Source organism: Salmo trutta, chromosome 30 (genome assembly GCF_901001165.1).
Source record: "Salmo trutta chromosome 30, fSalTru1.1, whole genome shotgun sequence".
NCBI classification, from domain to species: domain Eukaryota; kingdom Metazoa; phylum Chordata; class Actinopteri; order Salmoniformes; family Salmonidae; genus Salmo; species Salmo trutta.
The window spans coordinates 42,437,001-42,463,591 of NC_042986.1; the positions used below are offsets into that span (position 1 = coordinate 42,437,001).

A 26,591-nucleotide genomic window follows, 5' to 3' on the forward strand; every position below is an offset into this window, starting at 1 on the left:
ATAGAATAGGGTATTATAGGATAGAATAGGATAGAATAGGGTATTATAGGATAGAATAGGGTATTATAGAATAGAATAGGGTATTATAGGATAGAATAGGGTATTATAGGATAGAATAGGGTATTATAGGATAGAATAGGGTATTATAGGATAGAATAGGGTATTATAGGATAGAATAGGGTATTATAGAATAGAATAGGGTATTATAGGATAGAATACGGTATTATAGGATAGAAGCCTATAGCGCCTCAGAGTAAGGCACACAGGACAGATAGGACAGGCTGTCCGTGCTGCAGCCTATAGCTCCTAAGAGTAAGACACACAGGACAGATAGGACAGGCTGTCAGTGATGCAGCCTATAGCGTCTCAGAGTAAGACACACAGGACAGACAGACAGCCTGCCTATCTTCTGTATCAATCTAGTGGGAATGTCAGCGGAGGATTGTTGTGAACGTGCACGGCACTCACCGACGCACACTATCCTAGACTTTGAGATAAGGGTGCCTGACTTCATATACCTAGAATCAACTCCAAGAATACCTCACACCTATTAGTAAGCGCAATGTATTTAGTGGAGACTACACAAGCAGTAGTAGTAGACTACGAATATATATATCAATCACTTTTGTAGGCTTGCTAATGGATACATTTACAAGTGTCCCGTAAGAGACATAGTAGACGCATCATTTCGCTACAGCAACACAAACAAGCCGCATATCTCCAGACACGCAGGTTTCGCGTACCGTGCGTGATCTGATAGAGAGAGGACGCGCGTAGAGGGATCGAGGGAAGAAGGAGAGGAGAGGGCGAGGACACCGAGATCTTTCTCCTTGTCTGATGAACGAACCTATTCGAAAGTATGTAAGGAACCGGCTAGATTTAGACCACTCGTCACTCTACAGTTCGTATGTTGTTGAGAGAGAGAGAGAGAGAGAGAGAGAGAGAGAGAGGGGGGGGTAAAATAAATAATGATCCTATCCTAGAGCTACACCAACGGAAATCTGTATCGCTGCGCTGGCAACTGTAGAAAACAGAACAACGAGCAAGAGACTGAGATAAACAACATACAACATAGGAAAGCAGCCAACTACCTAAAACCAAAAATAAGCTACTTCTGTGAAGGCACCGGAGGCCAGCGCAGGAAGGACTCATAACATATCGTTGGAATTGCATCGCGAATAACGGTATTGTGCTGGCGCTGTTTGATACTGTCCGTGTGTGAGAATGCTGCTTTCTGCATAGAAATGTAGCCTATATTTGGGCACCTTACATTGTCCAGTTCGGCCGGTGTGAACATGTATGTTGATGTTAAAGTAGCTGTATGTATCTTCTCCTATGAGCACACATGTGCATACATTGGATATTGGAACTGTTGCGGGCAAACATCATTGATTTATTATAGGAACTAGGCAGCCCACGTTTGCCCACGTTTGCGCAGCGCCTCCATATGACGCCACACATATTTAGTAGGAGTGTTGGCTTGCAAACCGCGGTCTGAGGTCTCCTGGCCTGTCTGTGTGTTACAGACATACAGACCAGTCCTGTCTTGTACTGAATACAATAAATACAACGCACACTTCTGTCTGTGATGTCTCCCCACCTGATGAAGACTTCGGTAAAGTCGAAACGTTGTTGATTTGGGTACAGGGAAATAGCACTGAGGAGCAGCAAGATTCCCGTGCAGGCCTCTCCATCATTTGACGCGTCACACACCAGTCTTTTCCTCATCTCATGTCTGTCTGTTATTATGCTCTCTCTCTCTCTCTCTCTCTCTCTCTCTCTCTCTCTCTCTCTCTCTCTCTCTCTCTCTCTCTCTCTCTCTCTCTCTATCATCAGGCACAGGAAGGACATTTGTCATGGAGTTCCTAAACGACTCATTGGTCGGCGGATCAGACCTGGACCTGAGAGCCTTCCACTTCTACAACGACTCTCTGCTTTTCCAGAACAACTTCAGTGTTGGCTACAACGAGACCTACGCCTTCCTCCCCACTGGCATCAAGATCACCATCGTTGTAGTCTACATGATGGTCTGCGTGGTGGGGCTTGTGGGTAACTGTCTGGTCATGTACGTCATCATCAGGTAAGGGCTCGTGGCGACCTCCTCTCTCTCTCTCTCTCTCTACCTGGTCGGATTGAACAAACCTGTAGTTTAGAGACTATTTCACCAGAGAGACTATATACGCACCTTAGAAATGATTTGCACTGATTACCCCATTTTTTTTACATTGAATCATTAGGCAGACACTCTTATTGAGAGCGACTAAAAACATAGTTATATAGTTATATAAACATAGTTATATAAATAAATAACTAATAACTACCTCAGCATTTCACTGCACCTTGTATACCTGCTGTAAACTGGTTATGTGACAACTACAATTGATTTTGAATTTGATTGGATACCTCACCTGTGTTGATTGGTGACACCAATAATGCAACAGAATGTCAATATTGACAAAATGAGGGCGTGTGTGTGTGTGTGTGTGTGTGTGTGTGTCTGTCTTCCTGTCTGCATTGAGTTGTGTATAATGGTTGTCTTTGCTGTTACTGCTTCAGAGTGACTGCTCTGTGGTGTTGGCTTTCAAACCAACGCAAGCTGTTGCCTCCATCCAGCCAATCACCTTCACTCAACTTCTATTGTTAGAATAACAGTTGGGTCTCACTCAGACAGACCAAATAATGAAATAAAAAGAAAAAAAACGGTAAAATGCAATGCTACTTGCTTGCTGTCGGGCTGTAAGCTAGAAGCTCACTGTGTGTGTGTGTGTGTGTGTGTGTGTGTGTGTGTGTGTGGCCAAGACAATACACTTTAGTTTAATCTTTTCTTATATGAAAAACAAAATACATTTAATACCTGTTGCTATTATTTAAAAGTTCCTTGAATCCTTTTGCAGCTGTGGTTACCTGTTGCTTCACCTTTACAAGTTTTAAAACCTTATGTTCCACAAAAGCACATTGTTATTAATGTCTTCTGTAGGCTGGAGTAAGGCTCCAATTTCAGACAGAGCAATATATTTTCACCAAACAACCAACCAGCTAAACCTTGTCATCCACTCGTCACAATGGTTGATATTGCCAGTAGAAAATTGAACAACATAGATGAAAAGAGGCAAGAAGACAAGAGCAAAAGATTGTGTTGCAGATCTATATATCCAATATCTACAGAAAGAACGAGCTGAGCCCAGAGGACCTGGCCTTTAATATTGAATATGTGTTGCAGATCTATATATCCAATATCTACAGAAAGAACGAGCTGAGCCCAGAGGACCTGGCCTTTAATATTGAATATGTGTTGCAGATCTATATATCCAATATCTACAGAAAGAACCAGCTGAGCCCAGAGGACCTGGCCTTTAATATTGAATATATGCTGCAGATCTATACATCCAATATCTACAGAAAGAACCAGCTGAGCCCAGAGGACCTGGCCTTTAATATTGAATATATGCTGCAGATCTATACATCCAATATCTACAGAAAGAACCAGCTGAGCCCAGAGGACCTGGCCTTCTTTCTCCGCAGTATTACACAACTCAATCAGATTCATTGTGTGCCTCCTAAATGTCACCCTATTCCTTATGTAAGTCAGTAGGGCTCTGGTCAAAGTAGTTTACTATTTAGGGAATATATGTCTGTATGACACTCTGTAGTTACATATGTGACACGGTGTCGTTTTGTTAATAGAAGACTGGCTATATGTACACTGGCCACGAAATGAGGTGGAAACTGAACGGCACTTCATAACCTCCTGCCAAATGTATGGGCCATGTTTAGGACACATATTAACCTCACATTACACAGACCCACAAAGACTTCTAAAACAAATCCAATTTTTATAAACTCCAATATCTATTGGGTGAAATACCACAGCGTGTCATCACAGCAGCAAGATTTGTGACCTGTTGCCACAAGAAAAGGGCAACCAGTGAAGAACAAACACCATTGTAAATACAACCCATATTTATGTTTATTTTCCCTTTTGTACCTCAACTATTTGCATTTTGTTACAACCCAGTACATAGCCATAATATGACATTTGAAATGTCTCTATTCCTTTGTGTAATGTTCACTTGTTAATTTTTTATTGCTTATTTCATTTTTGTTTATTATTTATTTCACTTGCTTTGGGAATGTAAACATATTTTTCCCATACCAATAAACCCATTGAATTGACATGAATTGAATTGAAAGCTTGGAGGAACTCAGTGGTCTGTAACAGTACAACATTATAGACAGAAATTACAATGATGCTCAACATTGTTTAACATATGACATTAAGAGGATAAACTAACTGCAATGTCCAATTTACAGTTATTAAATTGAAATAATACTATGCTGTTGTTTGAGGAGAGTGCACTGTTATGAACTTGAACAGTTATGCACATTTGGGCAGTCTTGATGATACATTTTGAACAGAAATGCAATGGTTCATTGGAGCAGTAAAAAAAAAAATACAAAATTCACTGAAGTTGGAGACTTACATCTCCTTCACTAACTTCAAGCATTGGCTGTCAGAGCAGCTTACCAATCGCTGCAGCTGTACACAGCCCATCTGTAAATAGCCCATCCAACCAACCTCATCCCCATATTTGTTTTTAGTTTTTTTCTGCTCTTTTGCACACCAGTATTTATATCAGTATTTATACTTGCACATCATCATCTGCACATCTATCACTCCAGTGTTAATTGCTAAATTGTAATTACTTCACCATTATGGCATATATATTGCCTTACCTCCTTACTTCATTTACACACACTGTATACAGATTTTCTATTGTTATTGACTGTACGTTTGTTTATCCCATGTGTAACTCTGTGTTTTTGTTTTTGTTGCACTGCTTTGCTTTATCTTGGCCAGGTAGCAGTTGTAAATGAGAACTTGTTCTCAACTGGCCTACCTGGTTAAATAAAAGGTGAAATAAAAATAAAAGTATAACACATTGCACACACACTGCTGCCATCTCGTGGCGAAAATCTAAATTGTGCCAGGGCTGGAATAATACATTATAGCCTTTCTCTTGCATTTCAAAGATGATGGTACATAAAAAATACAAAAGAACGGTTGGTTTTATCTTTGTATTATCTTTTACCAGATCAAATTTGTTATATTCTCCTACATTAATTTCACATTTCCACAAACTTGAAAATGTTTCCTTTCAAATGGTATCAAGAATATGCATATCCTTGCCTAAGGCAACTTTTCTCAATAGCAAGGCTGTGCTCACTGAGTCTGTACATAGTCATAGCTTTCCTTAATTTTGGGTCAGTCACATTGGTCAGTTATTCTGCCATGGTGTACTCTCAGTTTAGGGCCAAATTGCTCACTTTTTTTGTTAAGTCTTTCCAATGTGTCAAGTAATTTTCTTTTCGTTTTCTCATGATTTGGTTGGGTCTAATTGTTTTGCTGTCCTGTGGCTCTGTAGATTCTGTTTGTGAACAGAGCCCCACGACCAGCTTGCTTAGGGTACTCTGCTTCAGGTTAGTCTCTCTGTAGGTGATGGCTTTGTTATGGAAAGTATGGGAAGCCACTGCTGCGTTGTCTTGGCTGTGTGCTTATGGTCGATGTCCTTTTGGAAGGTGAACCTTCGCCCCAGTCTGAAGTCCTGAGCCCTCTGGAGCAGGTTTTCATGAATGATCTCTCTGTACTTTGCTCCATTCATCTTTCCCTCGATCCGGACTAGTCTCCCAGTCCCTGCTGCTGAAAAACATCCTCATGATGGTGCCACCACCGTGCTTCACCGTAGGGATGCTGCCAGATTTCCTCAGACGTGACGCTTGGCATTCAGACTAAATAGTTCAATATTGGTTTCATCAGACCAGAGAATCTTGTGTTTTCATGGTCTGAGAGTATTTTGGCAAACTTCAAGCGGGCCGTCATGTGCCTTTTACTGAGGAGTGTCTTCCGTCTGGCCACTCTACCATTAAGATCTGATTGGTGGAGTGCTGCAGAGATGGTTGTCCTTCTGGAAGGTTCTCCCTTCTCCATAGAGGAACTCTAGAGCTCTGTCAGAGTGACCATCGGGTTCTTGGTCACCTCTTTGACTAAGGCCATTCTCCCCCGATTGCTCAGTTTGGCCGGGCGGCCAGCTCTAGGAAGAGTCTTCTTCCATTTAAGAATGATGGAGGCCACTGTGTTCTTGGAGACCTTCACTGCTGCAGAATTTTTTTTGGTACCCTTGTCCAGATATGTGCCTCGACACAATCCTGTCTCGGAGCTCAATGGAATATTTCTTCGACCTCATGGCTTAGTTTTTGTTTTGACATGCACTGTCAAATGTGGGACCTTATATAGACGGGTGTGTGTCTTTCCAAATCATGTCCAATCAATTGAATTTACCACAGGTGGACTCCAATCAAGTTGTAGAAACATCTCAAGGATGATCAATGGAAACAGGATGCACCTGAGCTCAATTTCGTGTGTCATAGCAAAGGGTCTGAATACTTATGTAAATAAGGTATTTCTGTTTTGAATTTTTTGAATTTTTTGGGAAATTTGCATGCTTTTCTAAAAACCTGTTTTAGTTTTGTCAATGTAGGTTATTGTGTGTAGATTGCTGAGATTTCTTTTGTTTAATCCATTTTAGAGTAAAGCTGTAACGTAACAAATAGTTGAAAAAGTCAAGGGGTCTGAATACTTTTCAAAGGCACTGTATATCAGTGTGAATGCTATGTTAACAATATATTTCCATATTAAAGCCATGCAATTAATGTTCAGTGCTTAGATTTAGCATTACGTTAACTTTGTTAAATCAGAGCCCTGTGTGTTCATTTAAAAACTTATTCGGGATTGGTGTCCCTTCCACGGGACAGTTAAGCTAACATAGGCTAATGTGATTAGCATGAGGTTGTAAGTAACAAGAAAGAACATTTCCCAGGACATATCTGATAGTGGCAGAAAGCTTAACTCTTGAATCAATGTGAGGAAATGTTTGCACTGAAAAAAAATCAACACCCGTTTTAACACTGGCCAATGTGCTGTGTGCTATGAAAGGGACACATCTTCAGGCTTCCATACATTTCAAGAACCTTTTAGAATTCTGAAGAAGCATAGATGCCACGCCAAGAACACCACACTTAACTCAAAGTTTATTTTTTTAAACAGGAGTTCTCCGAGAGCGGAGAAGGAACCATTTATAACCCTTTTTTTTTACTGTAAAACCGTCTTACTGCAGAATCAGAAGTAAACTATTTTCCATACTGTAAACCTGTCTTACTGTAGACTCAGAGTAAACTATTTTCATTACTGTAAACCTGTCTTACTGTAGACTCAGAGTAAACTATTTTCCATACTGTAAACCTGTCTTACTGTAGACTCAGAGTAAACTATTTTCATTACTGTAAACCTGTCTTACTGTAGACTCAGAGTAAACTATTTTCATTACTGTAAACCTGTCTTACTGTAGACTCAGAGTAAACTATTTTCCATACTGTAAACCTGTCTTACTGCAGACTCAGAGTAAACTATTTTCATTACTGTAAACCTGTCTTACTGTAGACTCAGAGTAAACTATTTTCATTACTGTAAACCTGTCTTACTTGCAGACTCAGAGTAAACTATTTTCCATACTGTAAACCTGTCTTACTGCAGACTCAGAGTAAACTATTTTCATTACTGTAAACCTGTCTTACTGTAGACTCAGAGTAAACTATTTTCCATACTGTAAACCTGTCTTACTGCAGACTCAGAGTAAACTATTTTCATTACTGTAAACCTGTCTTACTGTAGACTCAGAGTAAACTATTTTCATTACTGTAAACCTGTCTTACTGCAGACTCAAGAGTAAACTATTTTCATTACTGTAAACCTGTCTTACTGCCATAAGCTCTTATTTTATTTTTGTTTATGTATACAGTGACTGTACTGTAGCTTAGGATAACAGAATCTGCACAATCGGCTGGTGTCACCAAATGAGAAATGTAGTGGCACCAGGGAAAAATGTTAGTCAGGAGACATGGTGTACTATGGTGTGTAGCTGTGTTTGTGTGTACAATGGTGTAGCTGTGTTTGTGTGTACAATGGTGTAGCTGTGTTTGTGTGTACTATGGTGTGTAGCTGTGTTTGTGTGTACTATGGTGTAGCTGTGTTTGTGTGTACTATGGTGTGTAGCTGTGTTTGTGTGTACTATGGTGTAGCTGTGTTTGTGTGTACTATGGTGTGCAGCTGTGTGTGTGTGTATTATGGTGTGCAGCTGTGTGTGTGTGTGTGTACTATGGTGTGTAGCTGTGTTTGTGTGTACTATGGTGTGCAGCTGTGTGTGTGTGTACTATGGTGTAGCTGTGTTTGTGTGTACTGTGGTGTGTAGCTGTGTTTGTGTGTGCTTAGTGTGTAGTTATATTGTTTTTGTGTGCTCTGGCATCATAGTGTAGTAGTGTTTGTGTGGTGTGTATACTGTTGTAGTGTTTGTTTGGTGTGTAGTAGTGTTTGTGTGGTGTGTAGTAGTGTTTGTGTGGCGTGTAGTAGTGTTTGTGTGGTGTGTAGTAGTGTTTGTGTGGCGTGTAGTAGTGTTTGTGTGGCGTGTAGTAGTGTTTGTGTGGTGTGTATACTGTTGCAGTGTTTGTGTGGTGTGTCGTAGTATTTGTGTGGTATGTAGTAGTATTTGTGTGGCGTGTATACTGTTGCAGTGTTTGTGTGGTGTGTAGTAGTATTTGTGTGGCGTGTAGTAGTGTTTGTGTGGTGTGTATACTGTTGCAGTGTTTGTGTGGTGTGTCGTAGTATTTGTGTGGTATGTAGTAGTATTTGTGTGATGTGTAAGTATTTGTGAACAATAACATCTAGTATGTGTCAGAAGTAATGAGAGGTGAGCTGAGACATACTGTGTAGATTAGAATAAAATGAGTTTTAAAAAAACAATACAATTCCATGTACAGATAAATAGTTAAGAAGTACGTTTAAACAACTCCTTTGTAAGATAAACGTTTTAAAATTAAACATGTATGGAAACAGGTGAATTAACACTCCTCAGTTAGCAGGCTCAATCAAGCTAAAACCCACATCGTAGCAAATACTAACTAGCAGAAATTGTTAACGAGTTAGAAATGATTTAAACAGACTTTGCTGAAAGCTACTATTTACTAGTTAACAAAAAAAAAATGTATGTCATATAAAATATATTCACCACACCCAGTAGCGTAATCCAAACTGAGCAGAAAGCATGTAGTCCTGGGCTCAGACAGTGTAGTAGTGTGGGCTCAATAGCATCTCATTAGTGTGCAAGAACCTGAGAATCAGCTGTACATGTTTTTTTGTTATCTGTTATTTTCCAGGTTAGTTGACTGAGAACACATTCTCATTTACAGCAACAACCTGGAGAATAGTTACAGGGGAGAGGGATGAATGAGCCAATTGTAAGCTGGGGATGATTAGGTGACCGTGATGGTATGAGTGCCAGATTGGGAATTTAGCCAGGACACCGGGGTTAACACCCCTACTCTTACGATAAGTACCATGGGATCTTTAATGACCTCAGAGAGTCAAGACATCTGTTTAACATCCCATCCGAAAGACGGCACCCTACACAGGGCAATGTCCCCAATCACTGCCCTGGGATATTTTATTTTAGACCAGAGGAAAGAGTGCCTCCTACTTGCCCTCCAACACCACTTCCAGCAGCATCTGGTCTCCCATCCAGGGACTGACCAGGACCAACCCTGCTTAGCTTCAGAAGCAACAGTAGTGGGATAAAGGGTGGTATGCTGCTGGCTGGAAAAATGCACTGCACATGGAGAGGGTTGTAATTCCAGTGAATTGGGGATAGTTTAACCAAAATATGCCACAAGACCTAGAATAGCCTTATGCATATCCCACAAAAAAGGTTCACTGTTATAAGCTAACTGTTTTTGATTAATTTAAGCAAAATTCCCCAAATTCCAGGGCTTAACTTCCCATTGAAAATGTCCGGAAAGTTTCCAACCCTTTGCAACCCTGGTGGTGTGTATAGTGTAATAGTGTGTACTATGGTGTGCATAGTGTAGTAGTGTGTACTATGGTGTGTATAGTGTAGTATTGTTTACGTGGTGTGTATAGTGTAGTGGTGTGTATAGTGTAGTAGTGTGTACTATGGTGTGCATAGTGTAGTCGTGTGTACTATGGTGTGCATAGTGTAGTCGTGTTTGTGGGAAGGGAGGGAAGGGGGAGGGAAGGGGGGAGGGGGGAGGAGGGAAGGGGGGGGGGGGGGGGGGGGGAGGAAGGGGGGAGGGAAAGGGGGAGGGGAGGGGGGAGGGAGGGGGGTGGAAGGGGGGAGGGAGGGGGAGGGGGGAAGGGGGGAGGGGGAGGGAGGGAGGAGGGGAGAGGGAGGGGGGATGGACCCAATTAACCAAGATTCTGAGAGCTCTGCTGTCAAAGAATCATTCAGGAAGGGGCCGAGGTGTTGGTAGGGAGGTCAGGGCGGCGAGGAGGGAGGGAGGGAGGAGGGAAGGGGGGAGGGAGGAGGGGGGGAGGGGGGATGGTGCCAATTAACCAAGATTCTGAGAGCTCTGCTGTGGATGAATGGTTCACGAGGGATGGGATGTTGGTAGGGTGGTCAGGGCGAGGAGGGGGGGGGGGGGGGGGGGCAAGAGGGGTAGGGAGGGAAGTCAATGGAGGAAGTCCTTGGAAAACGTTATTGATTTCTGCTGATAGGCACAATGGGCTCTGTTTGTAGCTGGCATTGATAAACCAGCACACTCGTCAAAACACATGCTGGTTTGCAATTTTGAGCTGTTAAAGAGACGGCGCTCTTCCATTTTCAAACCCTAGCATCAGGATTGGTAGCTTACCTGTCTTATATGGTCTCTGCAAATGTTATTTTAATTTTATTTTCCACCATAATTTGCAAATAAATTCATAAAAAATCCTACAATGTGATATTCTGGATTTTTTTTCTCGTTTTGTCTGTCATAGTTGACGTGTACCTATGATGAAAATTATAGGCCTCTCTCATCTTTTTAAGTGGGAGAACTTGCACAATTGGTGGCTGACTAAATACTTTTTTGCCCCACTGTATATCTTCCCTATCATATGAACATCATTTTCTGACTCAAGTAAGATTCCCTCAAAGTCCAAAAGATTTGAAATAGAAATGTCGTGATATGTAACTTTAAGGTTGCATGAATGTGAAACTATGTACATTGGTCAGTTCAAAATTACTTTTCAACTCTGTAATGGAAGTAAATGTATTTCCTTTCACAAGGCATTTATGGTTGCCTTTAGTTTTCCGTGTTTTATTTATTTTATTTTATTTATTTCACATTTATTTAACCAGGTAGGCTAGTTGAGAACAAGTTCTCATTTGCAACTGTGACCTGGCCAAGATAAAGCAAAGCAGTTCGACACATACAACAACACAGAGTTACACATGGAATAAACAAACATACAATCAATAATACAGGAGGAAAATCTATATACAGCATGTGCAAATGAGGTAGGATAAGAGAGGTAAGGCAATAAATAGGCCATGGTGGCAAAGTAATTACAATATAGCAAATAAACACTGGAATGGTAGGATGTGTAGAGGATGAATGTGCAAGTTGAGATACTGGGGTGCAAAGGAGCAAGATAAATAAATAAATACAGTATGGGGATGAGGTAGATTGGATGGGCTATTTACAGATGAGCTATGTACAGGTGCAGTGATCTGTGAGCTGCTCTGACAGCTGGTGCTTAAAGCTAGGGAGGTAAGAGTCTCCAGCTTCAGAGATTTTTGCAGTTTGTTCCAGTCATTGGCAGCAGAGAACTGGAAGGAGAGGCGGCCAAAGGAAGAATTGGCTTTGGGGATGACCAGTGAGATATATCTGCTGGAGCGCACGCTACGGGTGGGTGTTGCTATGGTGACCAGTGAACTGAGATAAGGCGGGGCTTCACCTAGCAGAGACTTGTAGATGACCTGGAGCCAGTGGGTTTGGCGACGAGTATGAAGCGAGGGCCAGCCAACGAGAGCATACAGGTCACAGTGGTGGGTAGTATATGGGGCTTTGGTGACAAAACGGATGGCACTGTGATAGACTGCATCCAATTTGTTGAGTAGAGTGTTGGAGGCTATTTTGTAAATGACATCGCCGAAGTTGAGGATCGGTAGGATGGTCAGTTTTACGAGGGTATGTTTGGCAGCATGAGTGAAAGATGCTTTGTTGCGAAATACGAAGCCGATTCTGGATTTCATTTTGGATTGGAGATGTTTAATGTGAGTCTGGAAGGAGAGTTTACAGTCTAACCAGACACCTAGGTATTTGTAGTTGTCCACATATTCTAAGTCAGAACCGTCCAGAGTAGTGATGCTAGTCGGGCAGGCAGGTGCAGGCGCGAGCATGCATTTTTACTTGCATTTTAGAGCATTTGGAGGCCACGGAAGGAGTGTTGTATGGCATTGAAGCTCATCTGGAGGTTAGTTAACAGTGTCCAACGAAGGGCCAGAGGTATACAGAATGGTGTTGTCTGCGTAGAGGTGGATCAAAGAATCACCAGCAGCAAGAGCGACATCATTGATGTATACAGAGAAGAGAGTTGGCCCAAGAATTGAACCCTGTGGCACCCCCATAGAGACTGCCAGAGGTCCGGACAACAGGCCCTCTGATTTGACATACTGAACTCTATTGTAGAAGTAGTTGGTGAACCAAGCGAGGCAATCGTTAGAGAAACCAAGGCTGTTGTGTCTGCCAATAAGAATGTTGTGATTGACAGAGTCGAAACCCTTAGCCAGGTCGATGAATACGACTGCACAGTAATGTATCTTATCAATGGCGGTTATGATATGGTTTCTTTGTTGTACATTTTTTGAATGGGGCATGCTTATATAAGATGGAGAGGAATTCACTTTTGAAGAGCAACCAGGCATCCTCCACTGTCGGGATGAGGTCAATATCCTTCAAGGATACCCGGGCCAGGTCGATTAGAAAGGCCTGCTCACTGAAGTGTTTTAGGGAGCGTTTGACAGTGATGAGTGGTGGTCGTTTGACAGCAGACCCATAGCGGATGCAGGCAATGAGGCAGTGATCACTGAGATCCTGGTTCAAGACAGCAGAGGTGTATTTAGAGGGCAGGTTGGTCAGGATGATATCTAAGAGGGTGCCCATGGTTACAGATTTAGGGTTGTACCTGGTAGCTTCCTTGATGATTTGTGTGAGATTGAGGGCATCTAGCTTAGATTGTAGGACGGCCGGAGTGTTAATAAGCATGTCCCAATTTAGGTCACCTAACAGAACGAACTCTGAAGATAGATGGGGGGCGATCAATTCACATATGGTGTCCAGAGCACAACTGGGGGCCAGACATTCCTCTCCTATCTTCACATCAACTTTGTCAATACGACTTGACCATGATAACTGGCCATCCAGTGTTACTCCTAGGAGTTCAGCTTCTTCAATTGTTCAATGGTCAAACCTTATATTCACGACTCCAGTTGACTGTTAGTTCTAAGATAATATTTTGAACCAAATACAATCCTTTTGGTTTTACATTTAGGACCAGTTTATTGTAAATTACCCATTCTGCCGCTCGCTGTAACTCCTTGCTCTGAGACTCAGTGAGCTCACTGGCTATAGGTGCTGATGTGTACAGTGTGCAATAATTAGCATATATATAATTATTTTAGCTTTTTGTAAATCAAGTTGCAAATCATTTGAAAAAATAGAGAAGAGTAACGGCCCAAGGCAACTGCCCTGAGGAATACCGCACTGTACATATCTGATGTTTAGAGAGAAGCTTCCATTGAAGATGCCCTGAGGGACAGCTCGCTGTACATATCTGATGTTTAGAGAAGCTTCCATTGAAGATGCCCTGAGGGACAGCTCGCTGTACATATCTGATGTTTAGAGAGAAGCTTCCATTGAAGAACAGTCTCTGGACTGCCCTGAGGGATACCGCACTGTACATATCTGATGTTAGAGAAGCTTCCATTAAAGAACAGTCTCTGGACTGCCCTGAGGGATACCGCACTGTACATATCTGATGTTTAGAGAGAAGCTTCCATTGAAGATGCCCTGAGGGACAGCTCGCTGTACATATCTGATGTTTAGAGAGAAGCTTCCATTGAAGAACACTGTGATGGCAGGTGATATAAAGCCATAAAAAGTGAGTTTCTTCAATAACAATTTATGTTCAGTAACATCAAAGGCTGCACTGAAATCTGACAAAACAGCTCCAACTATTATCTTATTATCCATTATGTAGCCAATCATCAGTCATCTAAGTCAGTGCAGTACAAGTTGAGGGCCCTTTAAACAGTGCATTCAGAAAGTATTCAGACCACTTGACTTTTTCCACATTTTGTTACGTTACAGCCTTATTCTAAAATGGATGAAATTGCTTTTTCCCCTCATTAATCTACACACAAAACCCCCATAATGTTGACACAAAAACAGGTTTTTAGAAATGTTTGCGGATTTGTTATAAAAAAAATATATATCACATTTACATAAGTATTTATGTAAGTATTAAAATGGCCACCATGACTATCTACATTGACACCTCCCTTTGTTTTGTACACTGCTGCTACTCGCTGTTTATTATCTATGTATAGTCACTTTACCCCTACCTACATGTACACTGCTGTTACTGTCTGTTTATTATCTATACATAGTCACTTTACCCCTACCTACATGTACACTGCTGCTACTGTCTGTTTATTATCTATGCATAGTCACTTTACCCCTACCTACATGTACACTGCTGTTACTGTCTGTTTATTATCTATACATAGTCACTTTACCCCTACCTACATGTACACTGCTGTTACTGTCTGTTTATTATCTATACATAGTCACTTTACCCCTACCTACATGTACACTGCTGTTACTATCTGTTTATTATCTATGCACAGTCACTTTACCCCTACCTACATGTACACTGCTGTTACTGTCTGTTTATTATCTATGCATAGTCACTTTATCCCTACCTACATGTACACTGCTGTTACTGTCTGTTTATTATCTATACATAGTCACTTTATCCCTACCTACATGTACACTGCTGTTACTGTCTGTTTATTATCTATACATAGTCACTTTATCCCTACCTACATGTACACTGCTGCTACTGTCAGCTGAGCAGCCTGAAATGTTTGTAACCTTTTTTTGCATCATTTCTTTGAATCATAAAAATGTTTCATTTCATAATTTATCCATGGGGTGTTAACAGTAGAGAGAGAGAGAGAGAGAGAGAGAGAGAGAGAGAGAGAGAGAGAGAGACATATGAGAGAGAGAGAGAGAGACAGAGACAGCGACATATATGAGAGAGAGAGACATATGAGAGAAAGACATATGAGAGAAAGAGACATATGAGAGGGAGACATATGAGAGAGGGAGGGACGGAGAGATATGAGATCCCGCCTTCTCTCTGTCTCTTTCCCTCCCTCTCACTCTCTCTCTCTCTCTAACCTTCACCTGTCACTCTGTATAAGTCTGCATGCTAACTGGATTTGGCACATTTTGAGCAGAGACAAAAATCTCTCAAAACACCTTGGGGATTTCCGTTGGCTTGTTATTGACTTGAGATGGCTTGTTGACTTGAGGTACTCTTGTGTTTGAGGCTCTCAAACTTATTCCGCTCAAGACCCAAATGAGAAATTGACCACCCATGGTATGTGATTGTAGTTGTATTCTTAGAACTCGAAACCTCTCACATGCCCAGGGCCGACTTTGGATCCCGGCTCCCGCCCCATACAGTGCCTTCAGAAAGTATTCATAACCCTTGACTTATTACAAAATGTTGTTGTGTTACAGCTTGAATTCAAAATGGATTAAGAAAAATCTCCCCCATCTACACACAGTACCACATGATGACAGAGTGAAAACATGGTTTTAAGAAATGTTTGCAAATTTATTGAAAATTAAATACAGAAATATCTAATTGACATAAGTATTCACACTCCTGAGTCAATACTTTGTAGAAGCCTCCTTTGTTGGTGATTACAGCTTTGAGTCGTCTTGGGTATGTCTGTATCAGCTTCGAAGATCTGCATTTGGGGATTTTCTCCCATTCTTCCTTGCAGATTTTCTAATGATCTGTTAAGTTAGATGGGGAGCAGCGGTGAACAGCAATCTTCAAGTTTTTCCACAGATTTTCAATGGGATTCAAGTCTGGACTTTTGCTGGGCAACTCAAGGACTTTCACATTCTTGTTCTGAAGCCATTCCAGCATTGCTTTGGCTTTATGCTTGGGGTCATTGTTCTGTTGGAATGTAAATCTTTGCCCCCCCCCCCTCCTTACCAGTTTCCCAGTCCCCGGGAAAGCATGATGCTGCCTCAACCATGCTTCACGATAGGGATGGTGTTAGATGGGTGATGAGCTGTGCCTCGTTTTCTCCAGATAAAGCTCTTTTCATTCAGGCCAAATAGTTACATTTTTGTCTGAATGTTTAGCCTTATGCTCTCGGAGTCTTTCAGGTGCATTTTTGCAAACTCCAGGTGTGCCCTCTGCCTTTTTCTCAGGAGCGGCTTCCGTCTGGCCACACGCCCATAAAGCTCAGATTGTTGAAGTTCTGTCTGGCAGGTTCTCCCATCTCAACCAAGGAACTCTGTAGCTCTTTCAGAGTGTTCATTGGGTTCTTGGCCACGTCCCTGACCAAGGTCCTTCTTGTCCGGTTGCTCAGTTTGGTCGGACGGCCATCTCTAGGCTGGGAAGTTCCATATTTGTTATATTTCCCAATGATGGAGACCACTGTGCTATTGGAAACTTTTAACACTATAGAAATTGTTCTATAGCCTTCCCCAGATTTGACTCATCACAATTTTATCTCGGAGATCAACAGACTTGGACTTACGGTTATAGTTTCTGCTCTGACATGCGCTGTCAACTGTGGGACCCTCTATAAACAGAGAAGTGTTTCTTTCTAAATCATGTCCAAACAATTGAATTGGCCACAGGTGGACTCCAATGAAGTTACAGTGATGTCTCAAGGATGATCAATGGAAACAGGATGAACCTGAGCTCAATTTGGAGTGTCACAGCAAAGGGGTGTATATACTTACAATATGTACACTATCGTTCAAAAGTTTGGGGTCACTTAGAAATGTCTTTGTTTTTGAAAGAAAAGCACGTTTTTTTTGTCCATTAAAATAACATGAAATTGATCAGAAATACAGTGTAATGTTGTAAATGTTGTAAATGATGTTGTAAATGACTAATGTAGTAAATGACTAATGTAGCTGGAAACGGCTGATTTTTTATGGAATATCTACAAAGGCGTACAGAGGCCCATTATCAGCAACCATCCCTCCTGTGTTCTAACGGCACGTTGTGTTAGATAATCCAAGTTTAGAATTTGAAAAGGCGAATTGATCATTAGAAAACCCTTTTGCAATTATGTTAGCACTGCTGAAAACTGTTGTTCTGATTAAAGAAGCAATAAAACTAGTCTTCTTTAGACTAGTTGAGTATCTGGAGCATCAGTATTTGTGGGTTCAATTACAGGCTCAATATGGCCAGAAACAAAGCACTTTCTTCTGAAACTCGTCAGTCTATTCTTATTCTGAGAAATGAAGGCTATTCCATGCGAGAAATGGCCAAGAAAATGAAGATCTCGGACAACGCTGTGTACTACTCCCTTCACAGAACAGCGCAAACTGGCTCTAACCAGAATAGAAAGAGGAGTGGGAGGCCCCGGTGCACAACTGAGCAAGAGGACAAGTACATTAGAGTGTCTCGTTTGAGAAACAGACGCCTCACAAGTCCTCAACTGGCAGCTTCATTAAATAGTACCCGCAGAACACCAGTCTTAACGTCAACAGTGAAGAGGCGACTCCGGAATGATGGCCTTCTAGGCAGAGTTCCTCTGTCCAGTGTCTGTGTTGTTTTGCCCATCTTAATCTTTTATTTTTATTGGCCAGTCTGAGATATGGCTTTTTCTTTTCAACTCTGCCTAGAAGGCCAGTATCCCGGAGCCGCCTCTTCACTGTTGACGTTGAGACTGGTGTTTTGCGGGTACTATTTAATGAAGCCACTCTAGTGGGTTTTCTCTAGTTGTGCTGCATAACATTTTTTAATTCATCTGGGTTATATAAACATATACAGTACCAGTCAAAAGTTTGGACACACCTACTCATTCAAGGGTTTTATTAATATTTACTATTTTCTACTTTGTAGATTAATAGTGAATACATCAAAACTATGAAATAACAATCATGTAGTAACCAAAAAAGTGTAAAAAAAATAAACAAGTAGCCACCCTTTGCCTTGATGAAAGCTTATCACACTCTTTGCATTCTCTCAACCAGCTTCATGAGGTAGTCACCTGGAATGCATTTCAATTAACAGGTGTGCCCTATTAAAAACCACTACTGAATGACACCAATAAGAAGAAGAGACTTGCTTGGGCCAAGAAACATGAGCAATGGACATTAGACTGGGGGAAATCTGTCCTTTGGTCTTAAAAACAAAAATGTATGATTTTTGTTTCCAACAGCCGTGTCTTTGTGAGACGCAGAGTAGGAGAACGGATTACCTCTGCATGTGTAGTTCCCACCGTAAAGCATGGAGGAGGAGGTGTGATGGTGTGGAGGTGCTTTGCTAGTGACATTGTCTGTGATTTATTTAGAATTCAAGGCACGCTTAACCAGCATGGCTACCACAGCATTCTGCAGTGATACGCCATCCCTTCTCGTTTGTGCTTAGTGGACTATCATTTGTTTTTCAACAGGACAATGACCCAAAACACACCTCCGGGCTGTGTAAGGGCTATTTGACCAAGAAGGAGAGTGATGGAGTGCTGCGTCAGATGACCTGGCCTCCACAATCACCTGACCTCAACCCAATGAGTTGGATCACAGAGTGAAGGAAAAGCAGCCAACAAGTGCTCAGCATTCCAGGTGAAGCTGGTTGAGAGAATGCGAAGAGTGTGCAAAGCTGTCATAAAGGAAAAGGGTGGCTACTTTGAGGAATCTAAAATCTAAAATATATTTGATTTGTTTAGCACTTTTTTGGTTACTAAATGATTCCATATGTATTTTTTCATAGTTTTGATGTCTTCACTGTTATTCTTCACTATTATTATTTCATAGTATGAAGAATACAATTGAACAAAGCTGAATAAAATAGGTTGGATATTTTCTCTAAACGGTTTGAGGTGTGTCCACATTTGGCTATTCTGTATTGAGCGGTTAACAAAGAAATAGGTACTCCTATTTGCTTAATTTAGAGTTATTAATGTAACTTTAGTTGTTCCACAAATGTAGGGCAATATGTTTTAATGTTTTATACATGAGACTCTAATGATGATTAGAAAAAGGTTGCTTGAAAGGCATGAGCTCTGCTTTGTTGTTTTTTTGTGCAGGCTGTACACACTTCATCAGTCTCTCATTCACATTTTGACAAGCACTTGATAATGGCTAGAATTTCACGATGGCATCCCCTTTGTGTGGCCGTAATGCACCCTAAATAAGTCCATGCATTTTGCGGTCGGCGGTCGGTGTGCCCTTCTACCTGAATGCTGCGTGATCGGGTCTTTCTCACAGGCTGCATGTGAAGACGGACACATCGGGGACACAACTGCGTGCGTCCTTATCCAATTCCGAGGTGCATATTGAAGATATTGGAAGAACTGTCCACATTTATTTTCTGTCAGCCGACAAGATGAGTAGGCCTAACGAACAGCAAAAGCACTAGCCTATGTCAATCTACTATCCCCCATAGTACAAAGGTCGACCTATTCTATTCTGTGCGAGAAATAAATATTCCAAACATAGTCTGGGACAGTTGTGGGATGTGATAGATCCCAAATTAATACAACCACTAGCATCAAAAAAACGTTTTTACACAATGTGTCTAACGCAACAGATCAGAACGTTTACCTTCAAATGTTTATAAACTATTAGGCTATTTCTTTCCCATTATATAATGCACACGTGGTGGCAGTAGGCTATAAGCATGATGTTCCATTAGCGGGAAAACACCATTATCAAACGTGACCGCAAATGCGATTATGCAGGTAATGCTTTTATTACACTGCTCAAAGAAATAAAGGGACGACCTGACAAGGTACAAAATCTGTCGTTCTGCCCACTGTTCCCTGGTAGGCCGTCATTGAAAATAAGAATTTGTTCTTAACTGACCTGCATAGTTAAAGGTAAAATAAAAATACAAAAACTTGTGTAAATGTGATCTCAGGGTTTGTTTGTTTTTTAATAAATTTGCACAAAATATATATATATATATATATATATATATATATACACTGCTCAAAAAAATAAAGGGAACACTAAAATAACACATCCTAGATCTGAATGAATGAAATAATCTTATTAAATACTTCTTTCTTTACATAGTTGAATGTGCTGACAACAAAATCACACAAAAATAATCAATGGAAATCTAATTTATCAACCCATGGAGGTCTGGATTTGGAGTCACACTCAAAATTAAACTGGAAAACCACACTACAGGCTGATCCAACTTTGATGTAATGTCCTTAAAACAAGTCAAAATGAGGCTCAGTAGTGTGTGTGGCATCCACGTGCCTGTATGACCTCCCTACAACGCCTGGGCATGCTCCTGATGAGGTGGCGGATGGTCTCCTGAGGGATCTCCTCCCAGACCTGGACTAAAGCATCCGCCAACTCCTGGACAGTCTGTGGTGCAACGTGACGTTGGTGGATGGAGCGAGACATGATGTCCCAGATGTGGTAAATTGGATTCAGGTCTGGGGAACGGGCGGGCCAGTCCATAGCATCAATGCCTTCCTCTTGCAGGAACTGCTGACACACTCCAGCCACATGAGGTCTAGCATTGTCTTGCATTAGGAGGAACCCAGAGCCAACCGCATCAGCATATGGTCTCACAAGGGGTCTGAGGAGATGATCTCATCTCGGTACCTAATGGCAGTCAAGCTACCTCTGGCGAGCACATGGAGGGCTGTGCGGCCCCCCAAAGAAATGCCACCCCACACCATGACTGACCCACCGCCAAACCGGTCATGCTGGAGGATGTTGCAGGCAGCAGAACGTTCTCCACGGCGTCTCCAGACTCTGTCACGTCTGTCACATGTGCTCAGTGTGAACCTGCTTTCATCTGTGAAGAGCACAGGGCGCCAGTGGCAAATTTGCCAATCTTGGTGTTCTCTGGCAAATGCCAAACGTCCTGCACGGTGTTGGGCTGTAAGCACAACCCCCACCTGTGGACGTCGGGCCCTCATACCACCCTCATGGAGTCTGTTTCTGACCGTTTGAGCAGACACATGCACATTTGTGGCCTGCTGGAGGTCATTTTGCAGGGCTCTGGCAGTGCTCCTCCTGCTCCTCCTTGCACAAAGGCGGAGGTAGCGGTCCTGCTGCTGGGTTCTTGCCCTCCTACGGCCTCCTCCACGTCTCCTGATGTACTGGCCTGTCTTCTGGTAGCGCCTCCATGTTCTGGACACTACGCTGACAGACACAGCAAACCTTCTTGCCACAGCTCGCATTGATGTGCCATCCTGGATGAGCTGCACTACCTGAGCCACTTGTGTGGGTTGTAGACTCCGTCTCATGCTACCACTACAGTGAAAGCACCGCCAGCATTCAAAAGTGACCAAAACATCAGCCAGGAAGGATAGGAACTGAGAAGTGGTCTGTGGTCACCACCTGCAGAACCACTCCTTTATTGGGGGTGTCTTGCTAATTGCCTATAATTTCCACCTGTTGTCTATTCCATTTGCACAACAGCATGTGAAATTTATTGTCAATCAGTGTTGTTTCCTAAGTGGACAGTTTGATTTCACAGAAGTGTGATTGACTTGGAGTTACATTGTGTTGTTTAAGTGTTCCCTTTATTTTTTTGAGCAGTGTATAAAGGTGCAATTTTATGGTGAAAATGATCTTCCCCAAACTTTAAACTCACGTGCTGCATATGTACACCAGTTAGGCTCTACACCCGGATTCATGTGGTTAATTTTAAGAAGTCTTCTTTTTAGTAGAGGCCATCACTCTGTTTTCTTGCGCAATTGCATAGCCTATAGAAATGTTGCGCAACATGAGCTCATGGGCACTCATGAAGTGTTTGATTAGATTTTTGATTAGATTTGCATTGATGTCAGAGTGATTAGAGGGACAATAGAGTGCTGAGTACCAGTCAGTTAGCTAGTTTGGTAGGTTACTAATGACCATCAGCAGCATCAGAGCTTGGAGAAGCCTAATGACCGTGATAAAACGGTCACCTGGAATTTGACTGCCTTCATGACTGGTGACCGCCGGTATGGCGGTAATATGGTCAACGCAACAGCCCTAGTCCGAGGAGGTGTGTGTGACAGAATGTCTGTGTGTGTGACAGAACATCTGTGTGAGTGTGACAGAACGTCTGTGTGTGTGACAGAATGTATGTGTGTGTGACAGAACATCTGTGTGAGTGTGACAGAACGTCTGTGTACCTAATTGTAGCCAATCCTTGAGTAGTGTTGTTCTTGGTGATCCTGCTAGACTCATTAGGATGACTTTGTTTTCAGTCTGTTCAGTTTTTCTATTCGCTATTAGTTAACCTTTTATGAGGAAATAGACTGAAGGATGGTATTATAATGTTCTCCTCCTCACACACACACACACACACACACACACACACACACACACACACACACACACACACACACACACACATACATACACTCTGTAATGACACCCTTTTGCTTATCTGTTGTGAGAGAATGTCATCCTTTGTGTAAAATATCATTGGCTCATTCCAGAAGCAGTGAAGACAGGAGATTGCTTTCTATTATGTGTTTTCTGAAAGGGGAAGTAGAATCCTAAGTGGATTTCTGACATTCTAGGTCTTGAATGTTTTGACTCTTGATGTTATTTTTTTCCTTTTTTTTTATACCAGGGATTTTTTTTTAAATTGTTATTTCCCTATGTACCTTTAGTCTTGTAGTTTGATCTCTCAGTTATGGCAAAAAGCTTTTGTCCTTCTGTGGCCTCATGTCAACGTCAAAACGATATATTTTATTTTCAACTCCGACTAAGTCAGAAGTTGATCAAAGAATAAAAACTTGGTAATCTCCAAGAAGTTTGAGGGAAGGAGGGTCCACACTCAAGCTATACATCTCAACTTAAAGTGTCGCAGTACAATGTAAATGACAGAAGTGTTGTGGACAAAATAGTTGTATCACAACTATCGTGTAAATTGCGTTTAATTGCTTCATTCATACAATGTGAGTGTGGAGAGAAGAATATAAAATATGAAGAGAATTTTATCCCCCCCAAAAAACATAGTCATGCCTGCATGTTTTACATATGGATGGTCCCGGGAATCGAACACACTATCTTGGCATGGCAAGAGCTTTAACAAGCCTCCTGCTGCTCTGTGTTGTCCCATTACTCTAAACATCACATTTCCAAGTTAAGGGTTAAGATTAGGCACTCATAGTGAATGGTTAGGGTACTGGTTAAGGTTTTGGATAGAGTTCAAACAAAACAATGACACTGATCCATCTGCCATGTTCACGACACCCTAGCAAAACCTTACTGGATGGCAATAGCGCTCACTGTTGCCCCAAGAGACCAGCTTTGAATCCGTTTCCCGATGTCCTCAGGACGTCGATAGACGTCCAATTTGTCACGTCAAAAGTAAACAATCTTCCTGGAATAGGAAAAATACAAGTACCCCCAATTTGACCTTTGGCCCCAGGGAAGTACTTGGCCGTTCGCACTACCATCTGTAGTGCCTTGCGATCGGCGGCTGAGCAGTTGCCATACCAGATAGTGATGCAACCAGTCAGGATGCTCTCGATGGTGCAGCTGTAGAATCTTTTGAGGATCTGAGGACCCATGCCAAATCTTTTCAGTCTCCTGAGGGGGAATAGCTTTGCCATGATGTGATTGGACCATGTTAGTTTGTTGGTGATGTGGACACCAAGGAACTTGACACTCTCGACCCGCTCCACTAAAAAGCCCCGTCGATGTTAATGAGGGCCTGTTCTTCCCTCCTTTTCTTATAGTCCACGATCAGCTCATTTGTCATGGCTCATATTGAGGGAGAGGTTGTTGTCCTGTTATTGTTGTGCTGGTACCACACTGCCAGGTCTCTGACCTCCTCCCTATAGGCTGTCTCATTGTTGTCGATGATCAGGCCTACCACTGTTGTGTCGTCAGCAAACTTAATGATGTCAGATTCGTGCGTGGCCATGCAGTTATGGGTGAACAGGGAGTACAGGTGAGGACTAAGCACGCACCCCCGAGGGTCATTATGGCAGATGTGTTGTTACCTGCCCTTACCACCTGGGGGCGGCCCGCCCCCGTCAGGAAGTCTAGGATCCAGTTGCAGAGGGAGGTGTTAAGTCCCAGGGTCCTGAGCTTAGTGATGAGCTTAATGGGCACTATGGTGTTGAACCCTGAGCTGTAGTCAATGAGTAGCATTCTCACATAGGTGTTCCTTTTGTCCAGGTGTGAAAGGGAATTGTGGAGTGCGATTGAGATTACGTCATCTATGGATCTGTTGGGGCGGTATGCGAATTGGAGTGGATCTAGGGTTTCCGGGATGATTGTGTTGATGTGAGCCATGACCAGCGTTTCAAAGCACTTCAGGGCAACCGACGTGAGTGCTACGGGTCGGCAGTCATTTAGGCAGTTTACCTTCGCTTTCTTGGGCACAGGGATTATGGTGGTCTGCTTGAAACATGTATATATTACAGACTCTGTAAGGTAGAGGTTGAAAATGTTAGTGAAGTGTTGCAACATGCTTCAGCACTCGGCGGTCCTGTTCTGTGAGCTTGTGTGGCCTACCACTTTGTGGCTGAGCCGTTGTTGCTCTTAGACATTTCCACTTCACAATAACAGCACTTACAGTTGATTGGGGCAGCTCTAGTAGGGTAGAAATTGTATGAACTGACTTATTGGAAAGGTGGCATCCTATGACGGTGCCACATTGAAAGTCACTGAGCTCTTCAGTACGAGCCATTCTACTGCCAATGTTTGTCTATGTAGATTGCATGGGTGTGTGCTCAAATCTATACACCTGCCAGCGACAGGTTCGGCTGAAATAGCCAAATCCACTAATTTAAAGGCGTGTCCACATACTTTTGGCCTGTAGTGTATATATGGAGACCATTTAATGCCAAAAATATGGGGTTAAATACATGTAAAAAAAAAACAAAAAAACATTATCTTTCTAACAGTTAAAGTCAGAAGTTTACGTACACCTTAGCCAAATACATTTAAAATCAGTTTTTCACAATTCCTTACAATTCCGTCATGAGGTGGGAAAATTATGTGGATATATTAAAGCAACATCTCAAGACATCAGTCAGGAAGTTAAAGCTTGGTCGCAAATGGGTCTTCCAAATGGACAATGACCCCAAGCATACTTCCAAAGTTGTTGCAAAATGGCTTAAGGACAACAAAGTCAAGGTATTGGAGTGGCCATCACAAAGCCCTGACCTCAACTGAAAAAGCATGTGTGAGCAAGGAGGCCTACAAACCTGACTCAGTGACACCAGCTCTGTCAAGAGGAGTTGGTCAAAATTCACCCAACTTATTGTGGGAAGCTTGTGGAAGGCTACCCGAAACATTTGACCCAAGTTAAACAATTTAAAGGCAATGCTACCAAATACTAATTGAGTGTATGTAAACTTCTGACCCACTGGGAATGTGATGAAAGAAAGAAAAGCTGAAATATATAATTCTCTCTACTACTATTCTGACATTTCACATTCTTAAAATAAAGTGGTGATCCTAACTGACCTAAAACAGGGATTTTTACTAGGATTAAATGTCAGGAATTGTGAAAAACTGAGTTTAAATGTATTTGGCTAAGGTGTATGTAGATTTCCGACTTCAACTCTTAGGTCCCTCAGTTTACAGTGCATGTCAGAGCAAAAACCAAGCCGTGAGGTTGAAGGAATTGTCTGTAGAGCTCCGACAAAGGATTGTGTCGAGGCACAGATCTGTGGAAGAATACCAAAAAATGTATAGCATTGAAGGTCCTTGAGAAGTGGCCTCCATCGTTCTTAAATGGAAGAAGTTTTGAACCACCTAGACTCTTCCTAGACCTGTCCGCCCGGCCAAACTGAGCAATTGGAGGAGAAAGACCTTGGTAAGGGAGGTGATTAAGAACCCGATGGTCATTCTGCCAGAGCTCTAGAGTTCCTTTGTGGAGATGGGAGAACCTTCCAGAAGGACAACCATCTCTATTGCACTCCACCAATCAGACCTTTATGCTAGAGTGGCCAGACAGAAGCCACTCCTCAGTAAAAGGCACATGACAGCCCGCTTGGAGTTTGTCATAAGGCACCTAAAGGACTCTCAGACCATGAGAAACAACTTTCTCTAGTCTAATGAAACCAAGATTGAACTATTTGGCCTGAATGCCAAGCGTCACATCTGGAGGAAATCTGGCACCATCCCTATGGTGAGGCATGGTGGTGGCAGCATCATGCTGTGAGGATGTTTTTCAGCAGCAGGGACTGGGAGACCAGCCCGGATTGAGGGAAAGATGAACGGAGCAAAGTACAGAGAGTTCCTTGATGAAAACCTGCTCCATAGCACTCAGGACCTCAGATTTGGGTGAAGATTCACCTTCCAACTGGACAATGACCCTAAGCACACAGCCAAGACAACGCAGGAGTGGTTTTGGGACTAGTCTCTGAATGTCCTTGAGTGGCCCAGCCAAAGCCTGGATTTGAACTCAATCGATCATCTCTGGCCAAAGAGTTCATTGACGTTCCCCA

General features: G+C 42.2%; 1 protein-coding gene across 1 annotated transcript in view; it reads left to right on the forward strand.

Moving 5' to 3' along the window:
- The first annotated feature begins 727 nt into the window (after window positions 1–727).
- The window catches only part of LOC115168727 (nociceptin receptor), an 86,679-nt gene continuing 60,815 nt past the window's right edge, over window positions 728–26,591 (forward strand). Inside the window, exons 1-2 of the mRNA XM_029724247.1 lie at window positions 728–1,184; window positions 1,837–2,080. Of these exons, the coding sequence (XP_029580107.1) occupies window positions 1,857–2,080 (224 nt within the window). The 5' untranslated portion in view covers window positions 728–1,184; window positions 1,837–1,856. The remainder of the gene's footprint in view (window positions 1,185–1,836; window positions 2,081–26,591) is intronic.